Genomic DNA, 17,174 nt, shown 5'->3' on the forward strand with positions numbered 1-17,174 from the left:
GATGATAACTACATGGGACCGTTAAAATGATGGCCCAAGCACAACCCAGAAATTGTGAGGCTAAATTACTGAATTAGTTGTACACATGGGCACTAAAAATGCCCCAGAATGATGACAGAGCTTGGGGAGGAAAGGAAAACTAAGTGTTTTGTGCCATCTTGAATGAATAAATACAAACTGGCAAATTTAAAAAGTGTGAGAACATGCTGCTATTAAACAGCATAAGCTTTAAAGAAGCAGGGCTTTTTTTTAAAGGAAGAATGGTCTAGAGTCTAATCAGCACTGCCGAATACAAGTATAAAATAAATCACATATGCAATTGTAATTACTCCACTAAACACATTAAAAAACTAAGAGTAAAAAGAATTTAACTTTAATAATGTTTTATTTAACCAATGTATATACAACACTATTTCAACATACAATCAATATAAAAATTATTATGATTCATTTCACATATTCATTGCATCCTTTTCTTTTGTAGTAATCTTTGAAATACAGCACACTTCATTTAGGACTAGTCACATTTCAAGTGCTGAGGATCCATGTGGTTAGTGGCTACTGTACTAGATATAGATATAGAACATTTCAAGGATATAAAACATTTCCATCATGCCAAAAGATCTCCTGGAACACAAAATGAAATGAATAATAGTACCCAGTACTTAGGATGCTGGCAAATAAGCATCTCCTACATGACTGATGGAATATAAATTTAAACGATTTCCCTGAAGAGCAATCTGGTTTTGCAGACCAAAAGCATAAACTTTCATGCTCCCAGCCTCAACACATTCCACTTCCACACATTCATAATTTTGAGAATATATTTAAGATTTAGCTATAAGAACATCTAACAAAACACAGTTAATAAAAGTAAAAGACTGTAAAAACCATGTTCCAAAAACAAGTGAAAGAAACAATATATCATGGTATTCCCATATGTAAAAATACCACACATTATAAGTTTTAGAAGAATAAGCATGACAGATAACATTATATTAAGTGGAAAAACTGTTTTAGACAGCTGACACAGTATTATGTACCTTTAAACATTCTCTTGTGTGCACACGGAAAACAAAAGGATACAGACTGGAGTGACAGTAAAGAAACTGACAGGGTAAAGATCTCAGAAAATTCTCTCCTTCAAAAGCAATGAGAAAACTGTCAAAATCAACTTCTTAAAAACTCTGGAAGTTAACAAAAGGCTTGCAGCCATCCACAGAGCACTTATCCAAAATAAAGGGGCTGAATCTGGGTAACTTGCCCATTCTCATCTCCCCTCCCAGCTCCACAGGAGCCTTGAAAACCAACAGCACACAATAATGGCAAAAATCAGCATCTTGACAGCAACTGGAGGAGGCAGGACAGGCTCTTTTGAAGCCCCATTCCCAGACAACTATCATTATTTGGCCTGTCTGGTGTTGCCCTAGAAGACTCCATAAATAACCACAAAGATAACCAGAGATTTCAGTGACAACACATAGCACAGAAAGCAGAATTTACAGAAAGTCACCAAACAAACAACAAACAGCAATAAGAAACCCTGGAAGGAGATCTGAGCAAAGTTGCCATGTTGTATTATTTAAAAGAGCCAGTTTTTAACAAAAAATTATGAGATATGCAAAAAACACAAGAAAGAATGTCCCATATACAGGGGGGAAGCAATCAATAAAGACTATTTCCTAAGAACACCAAGACATTAAGCAAAGGCATAGCTTTCTTAAATATGTTCAAAGAACTAAGGGAAACCATGTCTAAAAAACTGAAGGGAAGTATGAGAACAATGTTCACCAAACAGAGAATGTCAATAAAAAGACAAGAAAGCATTAGGGGCGCCTGGGTGGCTCAGTCGTTAAGCATCTGCCTTCGGCTCAGGTCATGGTCCCAGGGTCCTGCGATCGAGCCCCACACCGAGCCCATCGGGCTCCCTACTCGGCAGGAAGCCTGCTTCTCCCTCTCCCACTCCCCCTGCTTGTGTTCCCTCTCTCACTATGTCTCATCTGTATCTGTCAAATAAATATATAAAATCTTTAAAAAAAAGGATTAAAAAGAACTAAATATTCTCAAGTTAGAAAGTACAACTGAAATGAAACTTCAGTAGAGAGGCTCAATAACATATCTGAGCTAGCAGAAGCAGCAGCAAATCTGAAGACAGATCAAAATAACATTAGCCAGTCTAAGGATTAAATATTCAATAAAAAGGCACATATTGGCTGAGTAGATTAAAAACCATGATCCAATTATATGGTGCCCACAAGAAACTCTTTTTAGAATCACAGACACAACTACCTTGAAATAAAAAGGATTTAAAAAATAAAAAGAGAGCTGGAGTGGCTCCAACACAGACGTTAAGACAAAATTGTTACCACAGACAAGGATACTTAATACTGATTAAAACATCAATTTATCAAGAAGGTATAACAATTATAAACACATATGCCCCTAAAAACAGAGTCCCAAAATACACAAAAACTAAGAGAATGAAAGGGAGAAATAAGACAATTCAACAATAATAGCCTGACTTCAATACTTTACTTTCAAAAATGGGTTAAACAACTACAAAGAAGATAAATAAGGAAACAGAAGACTTGAACATAGCAACTAGACTTAACATATGTAGAACACTGCACCTGAAACCAGCAAAATACATTCTTCTCAAGTGCACATGAAATGTTCTCCAGGACAGACCATATATTAAACATCTTAGTCTCAATTTTAAAGGGTTGAAATCAGCTATTGTGGATACTCTTCATATACAAAAGAATGAAATTATAAATAACAAAAGGAAATTTGAAAAAGTGACAGCTGTGGAAGTTAAACATTACACTCTGACCAATGGGTCAAAGAAATCACAAAGGAAACTATAAAATTTGAGATTAATAATAATACTATTTTAAAAAAGCACAACATACCAAAACTTGTTGAATGCAGCTAATTCAGGGCCTAGAGGAAAAGTTATAGCTATAAATGCCTATGCTAAAGAGAGAAGATCTCAAATCAATTACCAAACACTTAACCTCAAGAAACTAAAAAAAGAGCAAACTAGATGCAAACCAAACAGAAATGAAGACTAGGGCAGCAATAAATAAAATATGTAACAAACATAATACAGAAAAAATGAACCAAACCATAAGTTGGTTCATTGAAAAGACGAAAATTTAACAAACCTTAGCAAAGACTAATCAAGAAAACAAGAGAAAACACTCAATAATGAAATTCAGAATGAAAGAGGGCAAATCACTACTAACCTTACAGGAACAAAAAAGATTACAAAGATAAACCTCTGAACAAGTGCATGCCAACAAAGTGAATAACCTATAGAGAAATGAAAAAATTCCTACAAAGATACGAACTACCCTAAACTGGCTCAAGAAGAAAAAATCTTACGTCCTATAAAAAAATAAAGATGGGGCGCCTGGGTGGCTCAGTCGTTAAGCGTCTGCCTTCAGCTCAGGTCATGATCCCGGAGTCCCAGGACCAAGCCCCGCATCGGGCTCCCTGCTCAGCGAGGAGTCTGCTTCTCCCCCACCCCCTCTCAAATAAATAAAATCTTAATTAAATAAATAAATAAATTACATTAGTGATCAAAAACCTCCCCACAAAGAAAAGCCCAAGTCCAAATGGTTCCACTAGTGAATTCTACCAAGTGTTTAAAGACTGCTCAATCCTTCACAAACTAATCCAAGAAACAGAAGAGGACAGAACATTGCCCTGTTTTACCCCGATACCAAATCAGACAAACACATCAAAAAACAACAACAGACAAATGCCTTTTATATACATGCAAAAACCATCAACAAAATACTGGCATACCAAAACCAGCAATATAAAAAAAGAGTATACACCATGACCAGTGGAATTCATCCACTGATTGGTTCTACATATGAAAATTAACCAATGTAATACACCATATTAAGTAAATAAAGCAATAAGAATAACAACAATAAAAAAAAACCACATGATCATCTCCACTAGACACAGAAAAAGCACTTGACAAAAAATCTAACACCCTTTCATGATAAACACACTTACCAAACAAGGCATAAAAGGGAACTTCCTCAACCTCATAAAGCATGTCTAAGAAAAACCCACAGCTAACATCATACTCAGTGGTGAAAGACTAAATGCTTTCACTCTTCAGGAACAAGACAATGAAGTCTAGTGCCACTTCTACTTAACACTGTTCTGGAGGTTCAAGCCAAGGTACTTGGCAAGAAAAAGAAAAGGCAATCAAGTTGGAAAGAAGAAGTAAAACTATCTCTATTCACAGATGACATGATCTTATAAATAAAATACCTTAGCAAATCCACTAAAACACACACACACACACACACACACCATGAACTAATAAAGTTGCAGGAAACAAGATTAACAAAAACTTACATTTCTGTATGCTAGCAAAAAACCTAAAATGAAACTAAAAAAAAAAAATTCATTTGTAATATCATCAAAATATAAAATACTTAGAAATAAATCTAATAAAAGAGCAAATATTACACACTGAAAACTATAAAACACATCAAAAAACTAAAGATCTAAGTAAATGAAAGCTCTTCTGCATTCATGGATTAGAAGACAATTTTGTTCAGATGGCAATACTCCCCACACTGAAAGTCCCAGTTGGCTTCTTTGCACAAACTAGCAAACTAACTCTCTAATTCATGTGGAAATTCAAGAGACAAATAGCCAAACAATCTTGAAACCATTCAAAGCTAGAGGAGTCACACTTCCTAGTTTCAAAACTCATTTACAAAGTTATAGTCATCAAAACAGTGTGGTACAATTGTAAGGAGAGACGTACAAATCAACGGTGGAAATACACCCTTACATTTTATGGTCAACTATTCTACAAGGTTGCCAAGACAACTTAATAGGAAAGTTTTTTTTTCAATAAAAGATGCTAGGACTACTGGATATTCATATACAAAAGAAAGAAAATAGTTACCCACCTCACACCATGTACGAAAGTTAATTCAAAATGGATCAAAGACCTAAATATTTGTAAGATCTAGATCTATAAAACTCTTAGAAGAAAACAGTTGAAAATCTTCATGACCTTGAATTAGGAATGGTTTCTTAAATATGACACCAAAAATAATACATCAATAAAAAAAGGTAAACTGGATTTTCTCAAAATTAAAAACATTGTGCTTCACAGAATACTGTCAAGAAAGTGAAGACAACCCATGGGAATAGCCGAAAATATTTGCAAATCATCTATCCAGTCTGTTCTGGACTTATATCCAGAATATGTAAAGAATTCTTACAACTAAATAAAAAGGCAAATAACCTGATTAAAAATTAGGTAAAGCATTCAAATAGACATTCTTCCAAAGAAGATTTATAGAAGTTGCCAATAAGCACACAAGAAGATGCTTAACATCATTAGTCATCAGAGAAATATAAAATAAAACCACAATGACAGCACCTCACAGCTACTAAGATAATTTAAAAAGACAATGTCAGGTGTAGACAGATGTGGAGAAACTGAAAACCTCATACATTGCTGGTGGGGATGTAATATACCACAGATACTTTGGCAAAGAGTCTGGTAGTTCTTCAGAAAGTTAACATACAGAAACCCTTTGATCCAGCAATTCCACTCCTAGATATATATCCAAGAGAACCAAAAGAATAAGTCCACACAAAAACTTGTATTTAAATGTGTACAACAGCATTATTCACAATAGCCAAAAAGTAGAAAGAACACAAATACCCACCAATGGGTGAATGGATAAACAAAATGTAGTATTATCAATATAATGAAATACTGCTCAACAACAAAAAAGGAACAAAGTACTAATACATACTACAGCATGGATGCATCTTGAAAACATCATGCTAAGTGAAAGAAGCTAGTCACAAAACACCAAATACTGTATGATTCCATTTATATGAAATGCTCACAACAGGCAAATCTATAGAGATGGAAAATGGATTCGTGGTTGCCAAAACCTGGGAAGCGGAGGGAATGGAGTAGTAATTACTAATAGGTACAGGGTTTCTTTCTCTGATGAAAATGTCCTAAAATTAGACAGTGGGATGGCTGCACGACTCTATGAATATACCAGAAACAACAGAACTGTACAATTTAAAGGGGTGAATTTTATGGCACATGTGAATTACATCTCAATAAAGCTGTTATAGCAGGTATGCAGTATCTACAATACACTACCTTTCACATATAGCTTGTGTATTTCCTTTCTTACATGTACCTCCTTCATGCAAAAAGATAGGAAGAAACTAATAACATTGGTTACCCATACAGAAGGATGGAAAAGTGATAGCGGGGAAGGAGAATAGGGTAAAAGAGATGAGAGGAGGGATGGATACTTCTGGACATACTGTTTTACAGAGTTGACTATTAACACCATAGTAATGTTTCAAATATCCCAATAAAAAATAACCCAAATCAGGGTGCCTGGGTGGCTCACATGGTTAAGCGTCTGCCTTCGGCTCAGGTCATGATCCCAGAGTCCTGGATCAAGCCCCACATCAGGCTCCTGGGTCAGAGGGGAGCCTGCTTCTCCCTCTCCCTCTGCCTCTCCCCCTGCTCATGCTCTCTCTGTATCTCTGTGTCTCAAATGAATAAATAAAATCTTAAAAAAAAAAAAAATCAGCCAAGATGTGAGAAGAGCTCAAAATGGACTTGAAACAGTAACAAATGAAACAAACTGTATTTCAAACGAGTAACTCCACTGAACATGGTAAGGAAGGAAGAACACAAGTATCTTTGGAAAACAGTATTTTGACTGCAGAGTTTAAAGACAAAAAGAAGTATACACAAATACTAGTCTACTAAGTAAGTATATCTATAACAGCAATTCTGAAACTACAGTTATATATATACCAGATATGTACAAATATGTAATAAAATGTGGATGAGGGCCAGGTTGTTCGATGTTGGAGAAAGGACTCACAAATAAGGGGGGAAAAAGGCTAGACTGAACCTTATGTTAGTGCAGGGTTTCTGGAATCTGAAGACAAAGTATCAGATTAGTTCAGAATTATAAAAGAATTGGTTTATCGGTATGAATTCATGGTTTTTAATATACATACACACATATATTTATATATACACATATGTGTAAATATGGGTGCGTAAATGTATATAAATATACAATTTCCTAGATCTATCTGCTCCAAACACCTAGAAGCAATGACAGCCTAATAGCAATGAACACTTCCAGTGCTCAAATCTTGGTTTCTAAATACTATTCTCAAATAAAAGTAACTTGGTACTCTTTGGAAAAATGACTGATTCCAGGACTTAGGCAGGAAAAATACAAGATGAACCAAAAAGTAAGGAAGTGCTCCCAAAAACTGATAAGGCATGTTGAGATGAATAGGAGCCAACTTGAAAGAGCTACCAATGGTCAAATCCAGGACGATTTGAGCAACAAAAGTGATAAAGTTAATTTCATATGTCCATACCAATATAAATAAATAACTGAATAAATGAACATGAGACACAATAGCTCTTTCTTACAAAAGAATTCCAATTCAAAAATGTAGCATAATGGAAACAGAAAATTATATTAAAGCTAACAGCACAGTAATAACTGTGACAGGCAAAAATTGACAGTGGATAAAAAGTATAATGAGAAATAAGTTATCTGAATAGTTCAACAGAAGACTAGTATCTAGGGCGCCTGGGTGGCTCAGATGGTTAAACATCTGCCTTCGGCTCAGGTCATGATCTCAGGGTCCTGGGATCGAGTCCCGCATCGGGTTCCCTGCTCAGTGCAGAGCCTGCTTCTCCCTCTCCCTCTGCCACTCCCTCTGCTTGTGCTCTTCTGTCTATCTCTCTGTCAAATAAATAAATAAAATCTTAAAAAAAAAAAAAAAAGAAGACTAGTATCTAAAATATACAACTCAGTAAGAGTTGTATAAAAAATATACAACAGACCAAAGATTGTAACAGACCTCCAAAGACCTATGGATGGCAAATAAGCACATAAGACCCTCAATGAGTCAGTAGGAAAATGCAAATTAAAATCACAATGAAGTATTTCCAATTCTACTAGAATGACTAAAATTAATGAGTGACCATCCCAAGTGTTGCTGAGTATGTAAAGCAACTATTCTTATACACTGTTGATGGGAACGTAAAATGTTACAACTATGTTGGGAAACAGTTTGGCAATTTCTTTAAAAGTTAAGCACGGATCTACCAATGACTTAGCTTAAGTATTTACCCAAAACACATGTAATCATGTGCCACCATCATTACAGCTTTTTCAAAAGTTTACAAAGAAAAAAGCCAAAAGAAAATATATCCAAATTTTAACATAGGTTGTATTTTGCTAATTGGACTCGGAAGTAATTTGGTTTTATACTATCTTCTATTTTCCAAGTTACTATTAAAGAACTTGAAGCATTTCCATTAAAACAAAAAACAAAAGGATCACATAGAAAGAAAATGAAATGTTAACCACAAGTCAGTATGGATTTTTATTTTTAATAGGTAAATCAAATGTTTTTTATTTTCCATTTCTGACAAGTTCATTAGACTGCAAAAGAAGAAATTACAGGAGATAATTCTCGCAAGATTTCAATCACGATGTGAGCTTGAGCAAGGCGGAGAAACAAAGGCTGGAATACTAATAAAATACAATGGATTAATAGCTGACCAGAAGTATGTCAACTTCCATAATTATACACCACAAGGATCCATCCTTAAGCCCAGATAACATTATTCTACCCCTTGATGAAAACATAATGCTAACACTTGTCAAACCTGCATATGATAAAAGCTGAAAAAGATAACAAATACTTTATATGACACATTCAAAATCCAAATGAAATTTAATATGGAAATATATGGATACAAACCATGTCCTTTTTGACCACCCTGAACTGGAATCTGAAGACAAAGTCTCAGATTAGTTCAGAACTATAAAATGGAACTGCAAAAATAAGAAGCCAGTGGTGGAACACATTTCACCTATCAACAAGCTCCTCTTAAAAAAAAAAAAAAAAGTGTTGAAGAAGCAAGATAAAACAGTAGTGCAGGAGGAAAAGGTAGAAAAATCTTAGTTGACATTATGCTCCATAGGTCAATAAGAAACTAAAAGTCACCCTAAAACGTAGTTTAACTCATTAACAGGTTTATACAGCATGTACAAGACAAAGGATTTATTCTGATTTGTAATTTTTTTTTTTTTAAGATTTATTTATTTTTTTATTTGAGAGAGAGAGACTGAGAGAGAGAGCACATGAGAGAGGGGAGGGTCGGGAGGGTCAGAGGGAGAAGCAGACTCCCTGCTAAGCAGGGAGCCCGATGTGGGACTCGATCCAGGGACTCCAGGATCATGACCTGAGCCGAAGGCAGTCGCTTAACCAACTGAGCCACCCAGGCGCCCCTCTGATCTGTAATTTTAAGATCAAAAGATACTCGGGGCGCCTGGGTGGCTCAGTCGTTAAGCGTCTGCCTTCGGCTCAGGTCATGATCCCAGGGTCCTGGGATCGAGTCCCACATCGGGCTCCCTGCTCAGCGGGAAGCCTGCTCCTCCCTCTCCCACTCCCCCTGCTTGTGTTCCCTCTCTCGCTGTGTCTCTCTCTGTCAAATAAATAAAATCTTAAAAAAAAAAAAAAAAAAAAAAAATCAAAAGATACTCAGTTCCTTATCAAAAGGTAAGTCAGCAGGGATATGTACCAAATGAAGACAGTTCAGAGGGGAGTAACAACAATGGTTGGAGGTATATAACCCTGTCATAAAGAAAATGTAAAGACTAAAAGTCTCTACAAAAGACTCAGAGAAAGTTGTATTCAGACTATTAAATAATAATATTAAAAAGAGAAGTTAGACTTACTTTTTAGTCTCAAGGAGTAAAAGAGAACTTCTGAATACAAATATAAAAGACAGATTTCAGATATATACAAAAATAGGAAGAAAAAATTAATGGTGACAGCTATTCAAAGATAAAATGTGCTTCCTCAGAAGGTAGTGAGTTTCTAACACAGGCTAAGCCAGCTCCATCCGTTAGAAATACAACACAAACCACGCATGCAATTTTAAATTTTCCAGTAGCCACATTTAAAAAAAGAAAAAAAAAAGTAAAATTAATTGTAATAATATATTTTAACTCAGTATATTCAAAACATTTCAAAATATAATCAATATAAAAATAAATCATGTTATATTCTTTTTTCAAAGTAAGTATTTTCAAAATCCTTTGTGTATTCTACCTTTATACCAAATCTCAATTCAGACTAGACACAATTCAAGTGCTCAACAGCCATGTATGTTCATGGTTACAGTATTGGACAGGGCAGGGTTAGACAGCCACTTGACAGGTATGCTGCAGAGGAGGAAATTAGAGCACTTTCTGCATAATTAGATTAAATAACTTGATCCATCTTCCAGTCCTGAGATCTTGTAAAAATATCAAAAAAATAACAAAAGTAGTATCAAAAACATACTCAAAATTTTCAAAAGATTAACTTTATTCCATTTTAATCCGTCACTGTTGTGCTTTTTACACTCATGACAGACACACATATACACACACACAAAATCTGCATTTTACTAGAATTCATTCTGAACACAACATAGCAATTTCATCAAAGAATTCAAATTATTTCAGTATATATCTCCCAAACTAGCTTCTTAAAAGACATCAAAGCCATTTCTTGTCAGAATACCAAATCCCATGACTCATAAAATGTTTAACTGATATTCATCCTAGTATTGCTTACCTAATAAAAAGAAATCAATAAAAATATTATCCATTTTTTTAAAAAACTTTCTATAGCTTATCTACATTACAAGCCATATAGGAAAATAGAAATTCGATTCCTCTTATGGACTGAATTGTGTCAATATGTTGAAGCTCTAACTACAATGTGACTATTATATTTGAAGACAGGGCATTTAAAGAGGTAATCGAAGTTAAAGGAGGTCTTTACAGTGGAGCCCCAAACACATTCAACTGGTGCCCTTATAAAAAGAGGAAGAGATACCTAAGGCATCTCACTCTCTCTTCACGAACAAAGGAAAGGCCATATGAGGACACACTGAGAAAGCAGCTGTCTGCAAGCCAGGAAGAACCTTCACAAGAAACCAAACCTGCTCACACCTTGGACTTCCAGCCTCCAGAACTGTGAGAAAATAAAAGTCTGTTGTTTAAGCCACCCAATCTGTGATATTCACCCAATCTGTGGTATGATAGCCATAGCAGAGTAATACAGTTCCTAAGAAAGTACTTTAAAAAAAATTGTATTGCAGGGGTGCCTAGGTGGCTCGGCTGGTTGAGCATCAGACTCCTGATTTCAGCTCAGGTCATGATCTCAGCGTTGTGGGATCAAGCCTTGAGTCTGCTGGCTCCATGCTCAGTGGGGAGTCTGACTGAGATTCTCTCTCTCCCTCTCCCTCTGCCCTTCCCCCACCACGGTCTCTCTCTCTCTCTCTCTCTCTCTCTCTCAAATAAATAAATCTTTTAAAAAATTGTATTGCAAACCAAATTGTATTACTGTTGAAATTACTCATAAATTATAAATATATCTGTTAAATTTACTCTACAACCAAAGATTTTAAAAGCCTGCCTTAGTGAGCTACCGAAGTAACCAAAATAATTTGATATCTCAAAATTGTAAGTTCTATTTTAACCCATAACCAAGGCCTTCAACTTATACTTCATTATAAAAAAGAATTCTATTCAAGATCAGTACTATATACACAATAAAGCTAGAGAGTGGTAGGGAGCTCAAAAAAGCATGCCACACATCACAATACTGCAAACACTACTCCACCAACAATAATTAAACATGAACAATAACTGATAATACATTAGAAATTGTGCTATTACCTACTAAAAACATATCTTCTAGGAGTTCAATGAAAGGGAAGGATCATCAAAGACTCAGATAACTGGGAAAAATCTCCCTGAATGAGTAGTTTTGAGCTGGACCTTCCTTAATGGATGGATGGGGCTTCAAGGTAGATAAGAACAGCATAAGCAGAGGCAAAAATACAAAGAATATTACTCAATCTGGGTAGAAGAAAAAGTCCAACCAAGGAAATCCTAAAATGACTGCCTAAGTTTTTAATGACAGAACACATAAGAGAATAATAAGGCAGTATAAATATAGCTAGAAATCTGATTTCCAATATCTGCTGTAACTTAGAACTACACTCTGAAGGGTAAATTACATAATCTTTCTGAGGCTTAGACCAGGATAACATCTTTATGAGGTTACTGCAAGGTATATATGAAATATTTGGTACTTCACATATAATGAGTATAATAAATGATGGTCATTGTAGTGGTTGTGCAATAGATGACAGCTATTATTAAGGTCTCTGGACTTTTATCTTGCAGATAAGTGATTCCCAAACTTGGCTGTAACCTGAAGCATCTGGGAAGCTTGATAAAAACAGATACCTGGGCCTCAGCCTAGAAGTAGGGGATAAGAATCATGCTGATAATTTGTTACATGGACTCCACTAATGATGAACTATACTTAGAACACCCATCCTTCAATCAAAAAACAATGGAATCTCCCAGCCCTACCCAAAAACTTTGAACAAAGATTCCAATTAAAGATGTTTCCATCAAGCATAAAACTCCTCTCTTAACTCCCTTAGTCCTGGCCAGCACTAATGTTGATGGTGTGTTTACCTCATATAACATGCTGTATCTGCATGTCTGTGGTATTATTTCTGCATTTCCTCCACGTTGACCAAATATTTAACTTTCAATAAGTTAGGGGCTGCAACTTTTCAAAAAGTCTAAAATTATTCCAAAATTTCAAAAAAAAAAAAAATTACATCTGTGTAATTATCATTTTAACAGCACAGCACAGCACCATGGTCAAACACAAACTTAAGTATTTTTGATGGGTCTGCTTGCCAGTTAAGTCATTCCAGTTATCTTTCTGGCTCACAGCTGAATTTAGCATCTCATAAAGTAACTCCCAGTTGTACTGTATTAGACCAACTTTAACATTCTAACACAAATTCCAAGACAGGACATACTACAGTTCTATCTAGGATCACTAATTTCATCCCTTCATGCCAAGTTCTCATGTCTCCAAACTTACACTAGAGAAATGTTACTCAATTCACCCTTCTCAGCAACAAGAAAAGTAAGACTATAAGCCATCCATTGAGAACTAAGGTCTTTGCAAATTATACAGTGACTATATAAAGAACTTTTGCAGTTCTTTTCTATTTGCACATTTTATACATCCATGGAACAGGAATCATTTCCACTTAAATTTCTTTCCTTTTCACTCAGCATATTAATTCTACAGATTATAGCTAGGAACCAGAAATGGAAATCTAACTTCATGCTTAACAGATAGCAGACCTTCAATAAAGAAATGAACCAAGAAATAAAAACAGAGCAACTAAAACACAGAGATTTGTAACAGTAAACTAGATAGCTACAGACTCAAGGACAGAAGAAGGTAGGTACATCATGAAAGGAGAAATATGTGAAAAGCTATACATTGTTAAAAAACAAAAACTACTCCCATATTGCATTATTTAATAGCCCCATAACTCAGAGCATAAAATCAAATGTTCCTGATGGTGACTTTAACAAATTCAGTATATTCCACTGAAAGTAGGAAAGCTAATCAGTTTATACGTAACAAATCTCTCTCTCCAAAATATAAGAAATGTAAATTGAAACAAGTTTAAGGAACTAAACTAACAAATACCCTAGGAAAATAATGGGAAGGCAGAAGAGGTTTGTTTAAAGATACTCTTTCAAACACTACTTACAATTCTAAAATACTGAAACTACAAAATGTCTCAAAATAATAAAATGGCTACACAAATCATGATACCAACATTGTAACACTATATACATATTAAAATTACCTGCATATAGATTAATATACCAAAAACTATATTAAATATTAAGTGAATAATATCCTGGTTTTGTGTAAAAATTTAAGAGTTTACAGAGTACTTTTACTTATATTACCTCATAATATATAATTCACACCAGAGTTTATGAACTCTGGTTGTTCATCAAAATTATCTAAAATACTTAAAATGCAAATTTCTGAGCCCCACCTCACAGCTAGTGAACTAATAAGCTTCCAAGGGTGTTAAGCATTGGAAGTGTTTTCAATGTCTGACCACAGTGAAGAACCACTAACCACTAATACACCACTAATTACAACCATGGAAAAAATATGTAATTAAGAAAGAACACAAATTAACCTTCAGCAATTGAAATAACTTAATGGCTTTTTTCCTCCTGGTAAATTTGTTTGAATTCATCATAAAAGCAACTAAGCATATCTATTAAAACTTTTTAAAATTAAAAACGGTTCATTCATTACTGAAAAAAATTTCCTTGTATAGATCACCTCACATCCCAGAATGCTACACGTAACAAATTTTTACAATGCTACATGTATTACCCTGGTTACTTTAATAACAGCATAAACAGAAAGCACTAAGATAAAATTACGATGAAGATTCTGCCTCCTTTGCTGTGCAGAAGCTTTTTATCTTGATGAAGTCCCAAAAGTTCATTTTTGCTTTTGTTTCACTAGCTTTTGGAGATGTATCTTGAAAGAAGTTGCTGTGGGCGATGTCAAAGAGATTACTGCCTATGTTGTCCTCTAGGATTTTGATGGATTCCTGTCTCACATTGAGGTCTTTCATCCACTTTAAGTTTATCTTTGTGAATGATGTTAGAGAATGGTCGAGTTTCATTCTTCTGCATGTGGCTGTACAATTTTCCCAGCACCATTTATTGAAGAGACTGTCTTTTTTCCATTGCATGTTTTTTCCTGCTTTGTCAAAGATTATTTGACCATAGAGTTGAGAGTCCATATCTGGGTTCTCTATTCTGTTCCATTGGTCTATATGTCTGTTTTTGTGCCAGTACCATGCTGTCTTGGTGATCACAGCTTTGTAATATAGCTTGAAATCGGGCAACGTGATGCCCCCAGCTTTGTTTTTCTTTTTCAACATTTCCTTGGCGATTCGGGGTCTTTTCTGATTGCATACAAATTTTAGGATTGTTTGTTCCAGCACTTTGAAAAATGTCATTGGAATTTTGCCTGGGATGGCACTGAAGGTACAGTGCTCTGGGTAGCATAGATATTTTAACAATGTTTATTCTTCCGATCCATGAGCATGGAATATTCTTCCATCTTTTTGTGTCTTCTTCAATTTCTTTCATGAGTGTTTGGGATCATCAAGATAAAAAGCTTCTGCACAGCAAAGGAAACAGTCAACAAAACTAAGAGGCAACCCACAGAATGGGAGAAGATATTTGCAAATGACACTACAGATAAAGGGCTGGTATCCAAGATCTATAAAGAACTTCTCAAACTCAACACCCAAAAAAATAATCAAGTCAAAAAGTGGGCAGAAGATATGAAAAGACACTTCTCTGAAGAAGACATACAAATGGCTAACAGACACATGAAAAATGTTCATCATCATTAGCCATCAGGGAAATCCAAATCAAAACCACATTGAGATACCACCTTACACCAGTTAGAATGGCAAAAATGGACAGGGAAAGAAACAACAAATGTCGGAGAGGTTGTGGAGAAAGGGGAGCCCTCTTACACTGTTGGTGGGAATGCAAGTTGGTACAGCCACTTTGGAAAACAGTGTGGAGGTTCCTCAAAAATATAAAAATAGAGCTACCCTATGACCCAGCAATTGCACTACTGGGTATTTACCCCAAAGACACAGATGTAGTGAAAAGAAGGGCCACATGCACCCCAATGTTCATAGCAGCAATGTCCGCAATAGCCAAACTGTGGAAAGAGCCGAGATGCCCTTCAACAGATGAATGGATAAAGAAGATGTGGTCCATATATACAATGGAATATTACTCAGCCATCAGAAAGGATGAATACCCAACTTTTACATCAACATGGATGGGACTGGAGGAGATTATGCTAAGTGAAATAAGCCAAGCAGATAAAGTCAATTATCATATGGTTTCACTTATTTGTGGAACATAAAGAATAGCATGGAGGACATAGGAGAAGTAAGGGAAAAATGGGGGGAGGGGGAATTGGAGGGAGAGATGAACCATGAGAGACTATGGACTCTGAGAAACAAACAGGGTTTTAGAGGGGAGGGGGGAAGGGGGATTGGTTAGCCCGGTGATGGGTATTAAGGAGGGCACGTACTGCATGGAGCACTGGGTGTTATACGAAAACAATGGATCGTGGATCACCACATCAAAAACCAATGATGTATTGTATGGTGACTAACATAACATAATAAAATTTAAAAAAATAAAAAAAATTAAAATAAGATTCTGCCTCCTCTTACACAGATAATGATCTCACGCAAAGTATTTATAGTATTCGCTATAATTAACAATACATACCAAAATCTTCCTCAAAAAGAAAAGAACTCTAATTACAATCTGTATTTGAACATTAAGGATACAAAATGTTATTCATGTAAAGAAACACTAGTGTGACCCTTGGTGTGAAAGAGCTATTGCTATGAAATATATCAGTATAAATTTTAAATAAGTAAACATCTTAGTACTACTTAGGAAATTGGAGACCCCAGTCTGTCTAACTTTGAAGGACACTGAAGTTTCACACAAATCATTTTATTCCAATTTCCTTCAACTCTTCTCACCAAACCACAAATACAAAGTCTTAAAAAAAACAGTATCAACAGGAGCGCCTGGGTAGCTCAGTCGGTTAAGCGTCCAACTCTTGATTTAGGCTCAGGTCATGACCTCAGGGTTTTAAGATCCAGCCTTGCAATAGCTCTCCACTGGCCGCGGAGCCTGCTTAAGATTCTCTCTCTCCCTTTCCCTCTGCCCCTCTCCCCAACTCTAAAAAAAAAGGTACCAACAAATTTACTGACCCAACTACAGTATAGCTTTTGATCAATATGGTGGATTCAGTTAGTAAATGTAAAAATTCAAAGCAGAAATGAATAAATTCACAATAATCTTAAATTTTTATTTTCCATCCTAAAGGTCTCTCCTAGTATTAAGACTACCAGACTTGCATACTTAGATGTTCTCCAGGCCTCTCAATATGTTTTAAATTACCTATTTCAATATATGATACCTACTAATCACCCATTTACTCAGGTTCAGATATTCTGGGTTCGTTACTCCCCACCTACATCCCCTCACAACCATCCCCTTCACTTCATGTCCCTTGCCACTACCCTAGTTCTGTCCTTCATCTTTTTTATATATTTTTTAAAG

The 17,174-nt window shown here is 35.5% G+C and overlaps 1 protein-coding gene across 3 annotated transcripts in view; it reads right to left on the reverse strand.

The window, feature by feature from the left end:
* The window catches only part of SEPTIN7 (septin 7), a 120,477-nt gene that overhangs the window by 95,059 nt on the left and 8,244 nt on the right, over positions 1–17,174 (reverse strand). Inside the window, exon 2 of one of the 3 annotated variants that reach the window (XM_032401782.1) lies at positions 5,434–5,438. The exons of the other annotated variants lie outside the window; for them this stretch is intronic. Coding sequence (XP_032257673.1) covers positions 5,434–5,438 — 5 coding nt within the window. The remainder of the gene's footprint in view (positions 1–5,433; positions 5,439–17,174) is intronic. 3 annotated transcript variants of the gene reach the window in all.

The sequence above is a fragment of the Phoca vitulina genome, unplaced genomic scaffold, assembly GCF_004348235.1.
Source record: "Phoca vitulina isolate PV1807 unplaced genomic scaffold, GSC_HSeal_1.0 scaffold4, whole genome shotgun sequence".
Lineage (NCBI taxonomy): Eukaryota > Metazoa > Chordata > Mammalia > Carnivora > Phocidae > Phoca > Phoca vitulina.